The sequence below is a fragment of the Primulina eburnea genome, chromosome 2, assembly GCF_022965805.1.
Source record: "Primulina eburnea isolate SZY01 chromosome 2, ASM2296580v1, whole genome shotgun sequence".
Lineage (NCBI taxonomy): Eukaryota > Viridiplantae > Streptophyta > Magnoliopsida > Lamiales > Gesneriaceae > Primulina > Primulina eburnea.
The window spans coordinates 5,301,821-5,317,439 of record NC_133102.1 but is presented as its reverse complement, the minus strand read 5'-3'; the positions used below and the strand labels follow the sequence as shown (position 1 = coordinate 5,317,439).

Sequence of the window (15,619 nt, the reverse complement as noted above, 5' to 3'; positions counted from 1 at the left end):
ATAATATCAGAAAAATCAATTACCGCCAACAATACTAACCAAAACGAATAAAAAAATCATAACACAAACAACCTCGATAAGAAAAAAAATTATAACTCAAAGGTTAAAAATAATTTATTTAGTACAATAACAAAAAAATGAAGTATATACGAGCAATAAAAATCATAAATCACTCTCAAATTAAATATTAACTCATATTATTCACAATTTGTATAAATTTTCCAATATTTTTTTCAAATAAAGAGAAGAAGCCTTATTAATGTCATCGTTTTATAGATATTCATTTCACTTCTTTAAAAAAACACGTGAAAAATGGTGCCTTGAAATCATAATAAAACCATTTAGAAAAGTAGCCGTAATAATATAATACAAAGTCACACAATTTTTCTTAAACCATAGAAACATATTAGACTATTGACTAAATATATTTAGCAACAACAAAACATGCGTTAACTTGTGATATAATTAAAATTTATAATAATGCATAATCATTGAATTAGAGCAAAATCGCATGTCAAAAATCTACTAGATATTATATATTTTAATAATTTATCCATATTTGTCGTTCACCAGAGGACTCTTAGACCTACCAAATTTTATAGTTCACCTATTATTTTCATGATAAATAATATTACAAAAATAATATAAGCAAGAACATAAAAACTCAAATTAAAATGCCTTCTATCAATTTAAGTAAAAAAAATTGATTAGAGAATATAATAATGTCGTAAAAAATTTAAATATTGATTTATAGACAGAAGTTTGAAAATACATTTGCCCCAATAAATAAAAAATGTTATCTCTTGATATTATGAGACATAAGGTAAAAACGAATAAATATTTCAATCTTTTTATTATTTTCTAAGTCACTTCAAACTAAGTAATCTAATCAAACAGAAAACATGCATTATGTGTTTAAAAATTAACAAAATATCTCAACAATAAAAAATTGAAAAATAACCGTTTTTGTTGGATATTTGATTTTGTTTTCTCTTTTCTTTGTGCAAACAAACAAATCACATAAACAATGCAAACACAATTACATGATCAATACAAAAGACATATAACAATCAAACATGTTAACGCTAGGGTAAAAAAAAACTCCTCTCATTGCAAGAACACAAAATGATCAAATTGAGCATATTATTTAGTAATATTTATTTAGCAGAATTTATAAAAAAAATTAACTAAATAACTTAAAAACAATGTTTGAAATCACTTAAAGACAAATATTTCTCTCAATCACATATCTTTATTGACACTTAAAGAGTCTGAAAATATTTTTATTCTAAATGGGAGAAAGAAATTTTGTATGGCATTAATATTTATAAATAATTTATTTTTATTCAATCCGAATCATTTCCCTTTGTCTTCCTGTTATTATTTAATGACAATGTATAAATTTAAGTAACTAAAATTAAATTTAAAGTAAATTAAAATAATAATTAGTTTGATTGAGTTAAATACACTATTAATGATCTTATTAAACTAAGAAAAAAAATGAATTAAATAACATCATTAATATGACAAATTGTAAAACAAAAAAATAATATCATAGTAAGCTAACAAATGAAAGTCATATACTTAATAGATTAATAATAGATAATATATCATTTAGTAATATGTATTTAGCATCATATATTGAAAATTGATTTAAAAAAATATATATTAATGATTATTATTAAATGAAGGTCACATTTATATATTTATATTAGTATAGATTAGTATAGATAGATATAGATAGATATAGATTATTTGTAAGGTTTTTTCACAAAACAAATTTTAATCTCGGCTATTGAATTTAAAAGTTTAGTAATTAGTAAATAAATAATAAAGATAATGATTAAAAGTTTATTAATTAGTAAATAAATAATAAGGATAAAGACAAAAGAGTAAATGCATAATTGTAATTAATAATTAATAATAAGGATTGAATTTAAAAGTTTAGTAATTAGTAAATAAATAATAAGGATAAGGACAAAAGAGTAAATGCATAATTGTAATTAATAGATAATAATAAAGATAAGGACAATAAAGTAAATTCACAATTCAATCTGTATATTTATATATATATATATATATATAGATTGACATTGGCTTCAAGGAGTTGGAGGATTAGGTCAATGAAGTAGAGATAAAAAGAGACGTGAAAGAAACTTACAAAAAGTGGTGCAAAAAAGAGAAAAAACCAGCACAGAAGGGGGAAGGAGGAGAGAAGAACATAGAGAGAAGAAGACAGAGACGTAAGGAGAAGGGCAGAAGAGACATGAGAGAAAGGAAGAGATGATGCAGAAGATAGTCACGTAAAGAAATGAGGGTATCATAAGCGAAAGCAGAGGAAGGAAGAGAAGACCGGAGTGCAGAATTGAAGGGAGGAAGACAGAAGGCAGAAGCATGAATAATTTCTCAACACACACAAAAAAAAACTGAGAATTCTTTTTATTCCTTCTTTATTTTGTTTTCTTCTATGAAATTAAATATGATTTTTCTCTTTTGTTTTGAATTTATGAAATAAATTTCTTTAAGCTAAGACCACGATAGGGCCAAAGTTTGTTTGATATTTGATTTATTTTCAATATATTATTTTTCTTTATTTTAATTATCGATTGATGGTAGTTTAATATTTCTTGTTAATAGCTGATCAACTATTTACGTGTCTGTTGATTAATCACGAATCAAAAGATGATTGGTTAATTATAGCAACAAAGACGTCATCAACACATGGTTAAACTGACTAGAAATAGTATTGGCTTTCAATGTGCGGTGTTAGGTGAAAACTTAAATTTCACGAAGATTTAATGTTTTAGCTCTAAATAAATTCAATTAAAAATAATTGGACTGTTATATTTAAATAGGTTTATTAACTCAAAGAATCGTTTAATAAATAAATTTTGAGATTTCACCGTGATGGTCAAAAATTAAATAATTAATTGAATTTCAATACGTGTCAACATATTAGAGTTTGGTACCGTCGTGTGTCTTAGCTCTTTATTTGAATTTAAATCCCGTATTGATAGTTGAATTCGTTGTTTTTAGTTGTAATTATTTTATTTAATAGTTTGGATCAATAATTCACATATCGTCTTTTTATTTATTTTGTCTAGTTTAAGTTAAGTGATAAAAAATTTAGTAATTAAATATCAGTCTATGTGAGATCAATACTTAGACTCATCATCCATTTATTATAACTTGACATATTCTGTTTGCTATATTTATTCTCAACCGAAATCGTAAGTAAATTTCGAATGTATTTTTTGTAGCTTGATTAAGCAAAACAATGAAGGTAGAATTAACTTTTTGTACGTTTATACCAGTGTTTCATGTTAATGATTATAAATTTCATTAACAATAAAAATAAAAATAAAATTATAATTAAAATATATAGTTTTCAAATATTTTTTTTTTGTCTTTTTGTTATTTTTCGACGATCGAATCAATCAATATTCAGATCGTATCAATATTCAAATTGTAGATAAAAAGACACGTGTAAATTACTGATTATGTGTCCTTTTTTATTATATTTTAACAGTTTTAAAAATCATATTTCATTGTCCTAAATCGGCCATGAAATATAATATAAATAAATTATTTTTTGTAATTTAAATTTATATTCATTTTTTTATAATAATTAATTTTTAATCATGTCATGATGCACGAGTTAAATACTAATATAAATAAAAACAAAGAATCAGTCCTTACGACCAAACATGGCCTTGTCTTCTTCTTCTTCATTCACCGCCACAGTTTGCCTTGCTGCTGGTTCGCATTCGTATTTGCCACTCAAATTCAATGAAATTTCGCTTCCTTACCCACGTCGTCGCTGTTCCATAGCGTTTACTTGTACCAAAGACCAATCAGCGGCGGTGACCGTCGATCCGGTGGTTTGGCAGCGACCAGACTCCTTCGGCCGGTTTGGAAAATTTGGCGGGAAGTACGTGCCGGAGACTTTGATGCACGCCCTCACGGAGCTCGAGGCCGCATTCAAGTCCCTAGCCACCGACGATGATTTTCAGGTTCTGATTTTTTTTTCGCCAAAATGACTTATCCTTTCGAGGAATAATTGAATCTTGTTTAATTTTTTTGTACGTTTGATGTTCGGAGAATCATTTGTCAAAACGGATTGGTGCGTTTCTATCTTGGGGGTGGGGTAGTGGTGGTATAAATTCAAGGGATCGTTGATGTAGGTTGGAGATGGATATCGATGGCAAGTAGTCCCTCCTGCCATTCCCAGCATCACCGCATATACTTTATGTATTGATGAAATTTCTACTTCTGATTCCATATTAACATTTTTCATTATGTTTTGGTCTTTTGGATTCCTTTCAGAAAGGGCTAAATGGGATATTGAGGGACTATGTTGGACGAGAAAGCCCACTATACTTTGCAGAACGACTTAGTGAGCATTACAATCGTGCTGATGGAAAAGGGCCTCATATATATCTCAAAAGGGAAGACCTTAATCACACTGGCGCCCACAAAATCAACAATGCCGTTGCACAAGCTTTGCTTGCCAAGCGCCTAGGAAAGACTCGCATTATTGCTGAAACTGGAGCTGGCCAGCACGGTGTTGCAACAGCTACTGTTTGTGCTAGGTTCGGTTTGCAGTGTATTATTTATATGGGCGCTCAGGATATGGAGAGACAAGCGCTCAATGTCTTCAGAATGAGGCTTCTAGGTGCTGAGGTCAGTATGTCTAGTCTGTTTTCCATGCTCTTTTGAATATTCAACCTGTCTTAGTTAGAATGTCCAACCTGTTGTTCTTCTGTTGACTAATCACTTTTAGGTATCTTCGTGTAATTATGGAGTAACCTGAGTTTGTTTATTATTATGATTCAATCAAATCGAGTGACTGGCTTGAAGTTGTTTGGCATCTTTTCATCAGCAACTCAATTTGTTTCTGTGTGGCAATAAGCCCCTCGGACATTGTTTACCGTGTTGGCTTTGATGCTTGTATCACGTGAAATCAATGGTCAAATTGACGACTCGGTAATAGAGTAAGCTCAAGAGTTGCAAGCGGGATGAAAAGTTTTCCCTGTTGGTCTGTTTGTTTACTAACTTACACTTGCTAATGAAAAAAATATAGTATTGTTTTGGTTCAAACTTTCTCATTTCCATAGCAGTTGCTATCTATGAATCTTATGGGCAATCCGTCTCATTAAGTTGTTCTTGTATTTTCCACATTCGAGTTCAAAGTTACTTAACCTGTAGGTTAGAGCAGTTAATTCTGGGACAGCAACGCTGAAGGATGCTACATCCGAAGCTATACGAGACTGGGTGACTAATGTGGAATCGACCCATTACATACTTGGATCCGTTGCTGGGCCACATCCATATCCTATGATGGTTAGAGAATTTCATGCTGTGATTGGTAAAGAAACAAGGAAACAATCAATGGAAAAATGGGGTGGCAAACCTGATGTTCTTGTCGCATGTGTTGGTGGAGGTTCAAATGCTATTGGGCTTTTTCATGAATTTGTCGATGATGAAGATGTAAGGTTGATCGGCGTGGAGGCTGCCGGTTTTGGTTTAGATACTGGTAAGCATGCTGCAACTTTGACAAAGGGAGACATTGGAGTTCTACATGGAGCTATGAGCTACTTGTTGCAGGATGATGACGGGCAAATACTAGAGCCACATTCTATAAGTGCTGGGTAAAAGCATATCTATGTATAGTTTTTAATGGCAACTTAGCTAAAACTACTTTCATGGCTGAGATATATCTTGTATTGGCTTTTATAGCCTGGATTACCCTGGAGTTGGACCAGAGCACAGCTTTCTGAAAGATGTTGGGCGGGCAGAGTACTATAGCATCACTGACGAGGAAGCTTTAGAAGGTAATATATCATGTTGCTGCTTTTATTTATTAGGTCTGTAGTTTAAGGTAGTGTTTTGCGTCTGTGCTTGTGTAGCCTTGTGTACATTCAATTTCTGGTATGTCTTACTTGTTCCAGCCATATATGCAGCATTTAAGAGACTATCTAAGCTAGAAGGCATTATCCCAGCACTGGAGACGTCACATGCACTGGCTTATTTAGAGAAGCTTTGCCCAGAACTTCCAGACGGAACTAAGGTTGTGCTCAACTGCAGTGGCAGAGGAGACAAGGACGTTCACACAGCCATTAAACATTTAGATATTTGAAGGTACCTTTCTCAAAATGAAACAAACATATGATAAATAAAATGCAAAAGCAGCCTCGCAACATAGATAAGGTCCTCTTGTCGTGTTTGGCGTGGTAGTTTGCTCCTGATACGCCGCTTCGAAAGTTAACATAATGTATCACAGTGTTGGAAGTGAGGTTCATCATATATTAGATTGATATACATAAGCATAATAAGGAGGAAGTTCTCTGGTATATGGTATAAGCCGATGGTCTCGGTAAAATTGTAAATGGCCTTTAGATTACAGTGTGATATTTTTCTTTTTCTTTTCTTTTCTTTTTTTTTGTATTTTCCTTTATATGGTATTCAGCGCACTTCAAATAAAATAGATTTGGCTGTTTGTCGAATATCTTCATTATCATGTACACAATTCAGGTTGCACTTGTAACGATCATGGGCCATTAAGCTGAATCAACAAAGGCCTCGGCCCATACCCACGCACCACTACTGGTCATGGGTCGTTAGGATGGTCCAGCATGGGTGCACCGTCACTCATAGAATATCCCACTCTTGGAAATAGTTCCTTTCACCTTCCCTAACACTTAAACTCGGGACCTCCAGGCTTAAGTACCTATATTCCTAAATGTTGGTACCAGCTGAGCTAGGATTGGAAGAAACAAAATTTCCGACTTTTATAAATATCACTGATTTTGGGTGTAATTCTAATACAAAGCTTATAGATTGGAGGAAGTGAAATTCATCATCATCCAGACGAGTAAAATAGCTTCAAATCATAACTTGGAAATCTATGATTTTAAATCTCAATCCTTACAAAATTCCAAGTTCATCGATCGTTCTCTACCTCAAAAACACGAATCAAAACCGAGAGAATATGTCTATTTTGAACTTGTATAAAACTAACAATATATTTTGAAAAAGTAATAATAATCAAATCTTATTTCCTTGTAAAAAGTTGAGCAAGTCCTTCGTTGATTGGGTAATTTATTCTCAAAAATCATTGTGCCAACTTCCCTCTTCTCTGGTTTTTGGTTAATATTACTGGATTCCCAATTTGAATGCCTTCATTGCTTAGCCTGCAGAAAAAAGGAAAAGCCAAAAAATGACCCAAAGCAATGAAAATGAACTGTGTAATAAGTGGAATTCAGTGTTACGTACAGACAGACCAGAAACATAAATAATCTTTTCTTTAATACAATTTGCTCAGTTCTTAGCCAGTAATTACAAAGCAACTGAAAGAAGTAGAAAGAAAAAAAGACGCAAACGAACAGCCAACAAACACAAGAATCTGAACTTAATCCTAAAACGTTGCACAATGTAATATGAGGAAAGAATAGGCAAACTACGTACCTGTGAGTATATAAAGGTTCCAAGAATAGCAATTGCAGCTCCGAGAGCATTGACTGGTCGTATAGGCGTTTGGAAGATAATGATAGAGGAAACAATGACAGAAATACGTTTCATCGTGTTTCCGACACTAAACGTCAATGGAGATATCTCATCCAGTGACATGTATGATACTTGATTGTAGAGGTGGTAGAATATGCTCTGAGCCGCCATCCACCTACATATGTACAACCAAAAAATGATTAATGAAGTACTCGTAAAGACTAAGCTTAGAAACTGATGCGCCACAAGGTTGGATCAGAGACACAATCAATCCATATGTAATCTAGTTCTTGTTGGTTGTTACTAACCATTTATCAGAATCTGTTATGAGCTAGAATACGAAACTAAACATAGGAGAAACCGGTCATCACCCTGCACTAACTAGTGTACAAGAAAACAAATGAAATGATCAAGTGATTACCATATGATCTGTGGTCCAATTTGAGACATGGATTCTTTAAATCCAGCAGCCCACAACTGTGGTCCCTCAACAGCAATTGCAAACGGGGTAAGTATCAAGAGTGACATCATCGATAAGCAGGCGTAATAGTTCATCCCGCTTACAGACTTGCCCTTCATGCCTCTTTTGGAAAATATATTCCGGAAGACAAACGCCAAATTCGATATCATGGCACCCATAAAACCTGATTTTGACAGCAAACAAGCAAATACTGTCAATTCACATCCAAGAAACTCGTGATTCAGCGTAAAGTTCTGAAATACAAGGACTTTTTGTTCCATGGTTTTTGAAAGGTTATAAAAACACTTGATTTGGCTGTGAAGAACACGTATTGGTGTGCTTTAAAGGAAGCACACTTAAAACATATGAACAACGAATCCAAAGTGAAACGCTACAAAAATAGCTATTGATTTATGTGTATAAACTAATTAATATTCATTTGTTGTTGGTCAATAGTTTGTGAAATTCATAGAAGATGATTAGGGAATTCCTTTTTCTTTTTTTTTGGAGTATCTAAATTCTTGAATATTATGCCTTAGTCCCCTTCACTTCCATAAAGCACGTGATTTACTTTGAGCGTTGGGCCTGATACCTACTATATGTCAATATGCATGCCTCTAATAACCAAGTTCGCTCTGTAGCCACCTACCTGGGCAATAATCACGTGATTCTGGGAAGAAATAGTCATTAACCGCTTAAAGTTAGATGATATTTGTTAAAATGACAGTGACACACTCCTACCTTCACCTTTGACATTTTTACAGGACTAATTGGGCAAAAAGCTCAATTTGTTAGGCTCATTCAAGTTGTAGAAATTACCAGTCATGTTGAAGTTGAGCTCGGTGAGGGCGGAGAGGCAGCAGCCGCCGATGATGGGAAGAAGGGAGAAATAAACGGCTGGTGGGAATGTTTCTCCCAAGAGAAACCTTGAGACCAAAACGCTGAAAGCAGGCTCACCACTCTTTATTATGTGAGTGAATGAAACTGCAACCTTTGACATACTTACAGTCGCAGCCACATGTCCAATTGTATGTGCAAGAGCAACCTAAGCACAAAAATCCAATATGAAAACAATACTAAAAAAACAAGAACATCCCAGAAATCAAAGCACTCATAATATCAAACAGAAATCACAAAAAACCACCAAATCCAAGAATACACTCGAATAGAAAAACAAAGCAAAAGTTCTCAGAATTCTCACGGGGAAAAGGGTCTTCCAAAACTCAAGATCTGTCTTTGGGGCCTCAGCAATCCTCAGAGCCCAAGTGATGAGCATGATGAGTGAGCCAGCGGCCAAGGACAGCGTTGAAGTTAACCATGGAAAAGGATACGCATTCAACACTTTCTTGTTATATATATTGAAGATCACATTCAAACCCCACCACGTCGCGAAGTACACTCCGATCTTCACTTTCTTAGCCGCCTCCGCCGGAGATTTGCTCATGGACTCCGACCGATCGGCTTCATATGCCTCGCACCTGATGAGAGATCTCTCCTTCTTGTCACGAACAGAAAATGAATCAAACTCTGAGACGTATAGCGGCTTAGAAAGAGAAATATTTAAGCTCCGGCGAGTAGTTTCCGTCAGCGGAGAAGCGAAACCCGGCGACCTTCGGGCGAGAAATTTTGTCCTATGTTGGACCAAATTTAACCCATGAATCGATAAAGTTGGCTGCTTGAAAGAAGAGATCATAGTGATATATGCAGAAGAATATCACAAAAACAATGTATGAAACTCCCGGCGAAAATCACGGCAGGTTTGACCCGGGAAAAACTCGATGATTTCAAAGAAACTTACTGCACTCCCGTTTCGTTAATATTTAGGTAGAATGGAACAGAAGGCGAAAACTTCAAGAACTTTTGAAACTTGGGTAGCGCCTAAAACCCCAGAAAACAAACAAAACATACAACCGCCTAGTTGTTTTTGCTTTGGAAAAGAATGTCACCGATTAGTTATGGAATAGTACAAAAGTTTACATAGGACTTTGCAAGTACCCAGAAATCATATGCGCAGGGTTTTATATATAGATAGAGAGAGAGAGTGTGTGTGTGTGTGTGTGTGTGTGTGTGTGTGTGTGTGTGTCAAATTGAATCCTCGTGGGAAACGATGCTTTCGAACAAAAGAAAATCGACTTTTTTCCGGGATTTTCGACGTGGGTTGGTTGGTGGATGTGGAATCAAGGGAGAACTTGGTTTGGCAGCAAAGGATGTCAAATCGTTGAAACGAAGCATTAGTTCTTATAAGTAAATTGGTCTTCGGTCCCCATTCATCGATTTTTTTTGTGTTCAGTCTCTGAGTACTTTTTTTAGTATCACATCTCCACATGAAGTGTACCACATTGTGTATGACATAGTATCACAATTTTGTGGATAAAGAGTGAATCCAATGAAATATTTTGATCGGGGATTTTTCACCAATGTTCCATAAAATAAAATAGTTTTTAGTATAATTTTAATTATTTCAAGAATATATAGATTTAATAAAATTTAAAGTTAAATACATAAAATTTTCAGATTTAAAAAAGAGAAAATTCAAAATTGTAGTTATCGATAATTTTCTATCGTTACACCACGTACCAAACAATAACCATAATTTTGGTACCAGGTAAATAGGACGATGTCATAATGAGTAGGATTCAGGTAACGTTATATATCTTTCATTTTCATTCTCATTTATCATATATATTATCATTCATATTGATTAATTTAATTTTCATCCTCGTTCACACATTTGGAGGATCGAGTATCAATATTTTATCTAAATATCTTATTATCATCTATAATTGCATTTTTTTCAAATTTTGTAAAATTAACAAACTGAATAAGATTAAAGAAATAACAAAATATTAGGAAAACAAACTATCTCAATATGTTTATCTTACAAAAATAGTATAATCTTTATATCAATAATTTTCTTTATTTAATTCAACTACCATCGTTGACAAACATAGAATTAATAAATCAATATGTACATAAAAAAAATTAATTATGCATATACATGTATATTATAATTTAATATGGTATTTGAGTCAGATATGTGTATGAATATGATGCTACTAGATCCGACTTCATCCTGAACCCGAAAATCATCATACTCGATTATAATTGGGTCCAAAAAAATCACTTCATACATTCTTTCATTTGCGTTAGGCATTGAATCCTTCAACGAATTCGGAAGAAATTGGCATCCCTGCCCACAATAATTTCTTAGTTTTCAACTTGATTTCTAATTTTCAAACCAAATTCAAGTAGGTGGTCTATTAGTTCTTGAAAAAAATTATGCCGATTTCGGTTGATCAACACTTCAAAATTCTTCGGAATGTGAGAACGAGTCCAACGAACATTCTTCAAATTATATACATATTCTTAACACAAAAAGTGGTGTAGCTTTATAAGACTGTCTCACGAGTTAATTTGGTAAAATAGATCTCCGACTCTATCTGATCTATCAAATATTATATTTTTTTATATCAAAAATATTACTTTTCATAAATCGAATCGATCCGTCTTACGAGATACCTACTTTATTTTTATAATATAAATTCTCCATCTGGAATGGATAGCATCACAAGATTACTGGATCCACATCTCTAAAATGAGTCACCAAAGGGAATCAAGTCTGCGCCTAACAACTTTTCTAGTTGAAGTTGCGGGATTTTTACCATTTAGATCGCAGAGAAGTCACTTAATGTTGCGCACAATTGGATCGCAGTCAAGTCACATGATGCCGCATGTGTTCAAATAAGTTTGACGAGAAATATTAATCTATACACATAAGTTGTGTTTGGTTGATGTGATTAAATAAAGATATACGAATAATCACAAACTTTGTCTAAACTTTGTCTGGTTGAAATTTTAAGATATATTAATAATCATTTTAACCCGGTTTAAGACCTAATTTTTTTTATTATTAATCTAACAAATTAAGTTGGATAAGTTATCAACATAACACAAATTACATGTTTATCCTCTTATCTCTTATGAAAATAAATATTTATCAAATTCTAATTTATTATGTTTAATGATTACCGTAATATTTTCAAATATATTTAAATTAATTTTAATAAACATAAATTATAATTATAAATATTTAATTATCTATTTATTTATTTTAAAAATATTTATAATTATTTAAAAAAACAATAATATTATTATATTACTAAACTTTATTTAATATTAAAATTAATATTTAAAATTTTATTACTATTTTAATTATTAATTATAAATATTTAATTATCTATCCAATTATTTTAAGAATATTTATAATTATTTTAAAGAAAAAACAATAATATCTAATTATTACTAAAACTTTATTTAACATTAACATTTAAAATATTATTGTTATTTAAATTAATAAAGTAAATGCATATTTACAAACTTATTTCTAATAAATAAATTTAAATTAATTTTAATAAATATAAATTATAATTATAAATGTTTAATTATCTATTCAATTATTTTAAGAATATATATTTAATTAGCATTTGATGCATTTTGATCATTACAATAAAATTTACAAAATTTATCCGTCATTTTAAAATCATACCAAACACTATGTTATTTATCCCACCATACTATTAATTCATATATCTAATTTTTTAATCACTATAATTATTAATCATTTACTTATCCTATCACATTTACCAAACGAAACCATAGAGTTCAAACAAACCGAGTAGCTATCTAAAAAAATATTTGATTTTGTATTCAAACTTATTGACTTGAATATGTTCGAACTGAACTCGAACGAATTCGAACTCAAATTATTTTATTCGATAGTTCGTGAACCTTAATATTGTATTATAATATAATTACATATTAAACAATAAATTTCAAACCGTTCAAGTACTTAATTTTCAAACAATAATTCAAATAGTTCACGAACATATTCGAATATTTGGGACGAACTCAAGCTTTAATTCAAACCGAATGCCAACCAAAATTTTTAACATTTTGAACTTCGAGCTCGCTCAAACTCGAATATATAGAACTAATTCGAGCATTCAAAATTGTCAAATTCGACTCGATTAAATTAGTTTATACTCATACATATGGCAGATATCGATAACAGCCATTTACTCACCACCAAATCAAGTTGCCATCGAAATCAATCATTCACGATAATTCCAAGCTCAGGCTATTACGGGCCAAAAAAATTTTGGAAAATTTTTTAAGTTAATTTTGGATAATTTTGATATTGACTCAATTTAAAAATTTAAATATTATAGTTTTTAAAATTCTAAACCAGAGAGCAAATATCCTACTCAGCCCTTAATTTCATGATCATCCAATTATGTTCTAAGGACATAACAAGACATGGAAACAAAGGTAGTAAAACGGAATGCAGAAAAACCTTTGAATAAGAAGCGTAACTATTTTCCAAATCCACTGCAACCAAATGCATCTTGTTAACATCACACGACATGTAGAAGAGAAATATGTGCGACTGAAGATAGTATTACAGCACAGACACGGTAGCAAACAGCCAAGGGCCCAGGATATAAAGATGGATGAAGCAGCTCAGAAACCATGAATCTTGATGTGCTCTTTCTTCACAATTCCAGCCTGTTTCCGATAAATGGACCAAAATGAGGCAGATTTTCAGTCATTCTTTAAATTAAGCTTGTTTATGTTAAGTTACTTTGGTTCCATGAATGAGATGTAAGGGAAAGAGCTGAGAAATCAATCACCTGAACAAGAAAGGAAGAAACGTTTTTCCGTTGATCACCTTGAAGCTGAATAACCTTCACAAAAAAAGTCGTGATGGCAACTCAGAATCGAAGGAATGGAAAAATTAAGATTACATCCAATTTGATTAAAGTGTAAACCTGGCCTAGCTCAGGGTCCTGAACAACAGTTCCATTGCAGCAAAACTCCTTCTTAAGATCCTTGAGGATTTTGTTATAGCTGAACTCTTTCTTCAATCCTTGAACAGTTGTCAGGCTTTTACGACCATTACGTTGTTGTATACGAATATGAACGTAGTCCTTTGATCCAGCGCCAGAATTCTCAGCATTTGCATCAGCAAAAGCATCTACAGATTAGGTCAATGAATTCAAGTAAAGCGGCCCCCTTAGTCAATTCCCAACATAAACTATTTTATTTAGCTCTCCATGTTCATTTGAAAGCAAGATTAAACAACAAAATACAGAACAGTTTTCACAAAAAACATGTGCAACGAACAACATACCGAAGGTTGTAGGTATCTGGATGTCAAGATCAGACATGAACTTGGTTGACGTGACAAATGAAACAATCCTGGACTAAAATTATGTGTTCAGACCTGATTAAATAACATAGAAAATATAAAATTAGCCACAAGAAGATATAACCAAATGACAACACAAGATTTTATTATGTCTAGGACTATAGGAATCAAAGAGGAAACAATTAAACTTCTGAGAAAATGATTAGTTTGCCGTAAACCAAAAAAAAAAAAGAGTTTGAATACGTGAGAACACGTCCAAATTCCAATTTATATGGGTTTAGAAATTATGATGGTGCACAACTTTGTTAATTTGAACAATCTTGGTAGACTGGAAAACATAGAAATGTAGAATAAAAGATAACAATTAGTGGTTTTCTGTCAGTATACATGTGGCGCTTAGTTCATTAACTAAATTATGAAGGTTAAAAACCAAAAGCAGGCAATATCATGAAATTCTTATAAAAAGAACACCACGAAAATTGGAAATAGACCATGCCCTGGAGATTAATATGATTCCAGACTTCAAAGAACGATCCAGCGTTGCCACAGATCCACTAACAACACTTTTAAACTATTACTTTAGATTGGTATAAAATGCCAAAAAAAAAAAAACATATGTACCAAAAAGTTGGAAACGTGAAAAATTTATTATTCGTAGAAAAAGGAAAATTAGACAATCAATGCAAAAAATTAAGTCATAGAGACAGAGTGATCCCAATTCATCACAAGCCAACAATAATGATCAAGAATCAGAAATCCTACATTCCAATAGCAGCCAAGATTATAAATTACAATACAATGAAAGAAAAGTGCAAAAATAAAAGAAAGCAACAACCGGGGAAGAAGAAAAAAATTCGAGAACCAAAAGATGTCAACAGAACTCAAGACAACGAATCAAATTCATATGAACGAGTATTTAAGTATTTAACAAATCAACAGATCCAATAAGACAAAACAGTTTGATCAATTCGATAAAAACAAACGTGGAGGAAATAAAATTTTAAAAAAAAGGATCACCAAAGAATTACGATGATTTGAACAGATCTGATGCGATATCTTGGATTGGAAACAAAATTGAAACGAAAAATCGTACCCGATCCGAGAACTAGGGTTCGATTAATGATCGACAGCTGAGCACGGAACCCTCGAATTCGGACGAGTCTGAATGGAAGCGACGAACAAAAGTAAGTGCTTCCGCGGTAATTATTATTTACAAACAATATGAAAAACCAAAATCATTAAAAAGCGTTTTGTGCTAACGCCATTTTCCAAATTATTTGACACGATTTTCGGGTTAGATTTACACTGCGACTTGGAAAAAGTTTTAAAATATAAAATGTATTCACTATATTATCTCCAAAAAAAAAAATAACCACGGATCTTATATTTCCAATTTATCGTTAGAATTTTGTACGCAACATATATATTTCGACTGCTAATGGATA

General features: G+C 32.2%; 3 protein-coding genes across 3 annotated transcripts; 1 reads left to right on the top strand and 2 right to left on the bottom strand.

Annotated features, from left to right (window-relative positions):
- Nucleotides 1-3,680: 3,680 nt before the first annotated feature.
- On the top strand, nucleotides 3,681-6,508 carry LOC140822695 (tryptophan synthase beta chain 1-like). The gene is made up of 5 exons (XM_073183536.1): nucleotides 3,681-4,013; nucleotides 4,327-4,683; nucleotides 5,209-5,651; nucleotides 5,740-5,834; nucleotides 5,964-6,508. Exons 1-5 carry the CDS (start codon nucleotides 3,708-3,710, stop codon nucleotides 6,137-6,139), a joined length of 1,377 nt encoding a protein of 458 aa, XP_073039637.1. The 5' UTR covers nucleotides 3,681-3,707; the 3' UTR covers nucleotides 6,140-6,508.
- Nucleotides 6,509-6,766: 258 nt separating this feature from the next.
- LOC140822682 (glucose-6-phosphate/phosphate translocator 1, chloroplastic) lies at nucleotides 6,767-10,010 on the bottom strand. The gene is made up of 5 exons (XM_073183516.1): nucleotides 9,168-10,010; nucleotides 8,786-9,011; nucleotides 7,928-8,150; nucleotides 7,468-7,681; nucleotides 6,767-7,193 (listed from the first exon to the last, which is right to left on the bottom strand). Exons 1-5 carry the CDS (start codon nucleotides 9,657-9,659, stop codon nucleotides 7,182-7,184), a joined length of 1,167 nt encoding a protein of 388 aa, XP_073039617.1. The 5' UTR covers nucleotides 9,660-10,010; the 3' UTR covers nucleotides 6,767-7,181.
- A 3,288-nt stretch (nucleotides 10,011-13,298) lies between these two features.
- LOC140822671 (protein translation factor SUI1 homolog) lies at nucleotides 13,299-15,454 on the bottom strand. Its single transcript, XM_073183504.1, has 5 exons — nucleotides 15,268-15,454; nucleotides 14,157-14,249; nucleotides 13,795-14,000; nucleotides 13,657-13,710; nucleotides 13,299-13,531 (listed from the first exon to the last, which is right to left on the bottom strand). The coding sequence occupies exons 2-5, from the start codon at nucleotides 14,191-14,193 to the stop codon at nucleotides 13,487-13,489; spliced, it is 342 nt and encodes a 113-aa protein (XP_073039605.1). The 5' UTR covers nucleotides 14,194-14,249; nucleotides 15,268-15,454; the 3' UTR covers nucleotides 13,299-13,486.
- Between the last annotated feature and the right edge of the window lie 165 nt (nucleotides 15,455-15,619).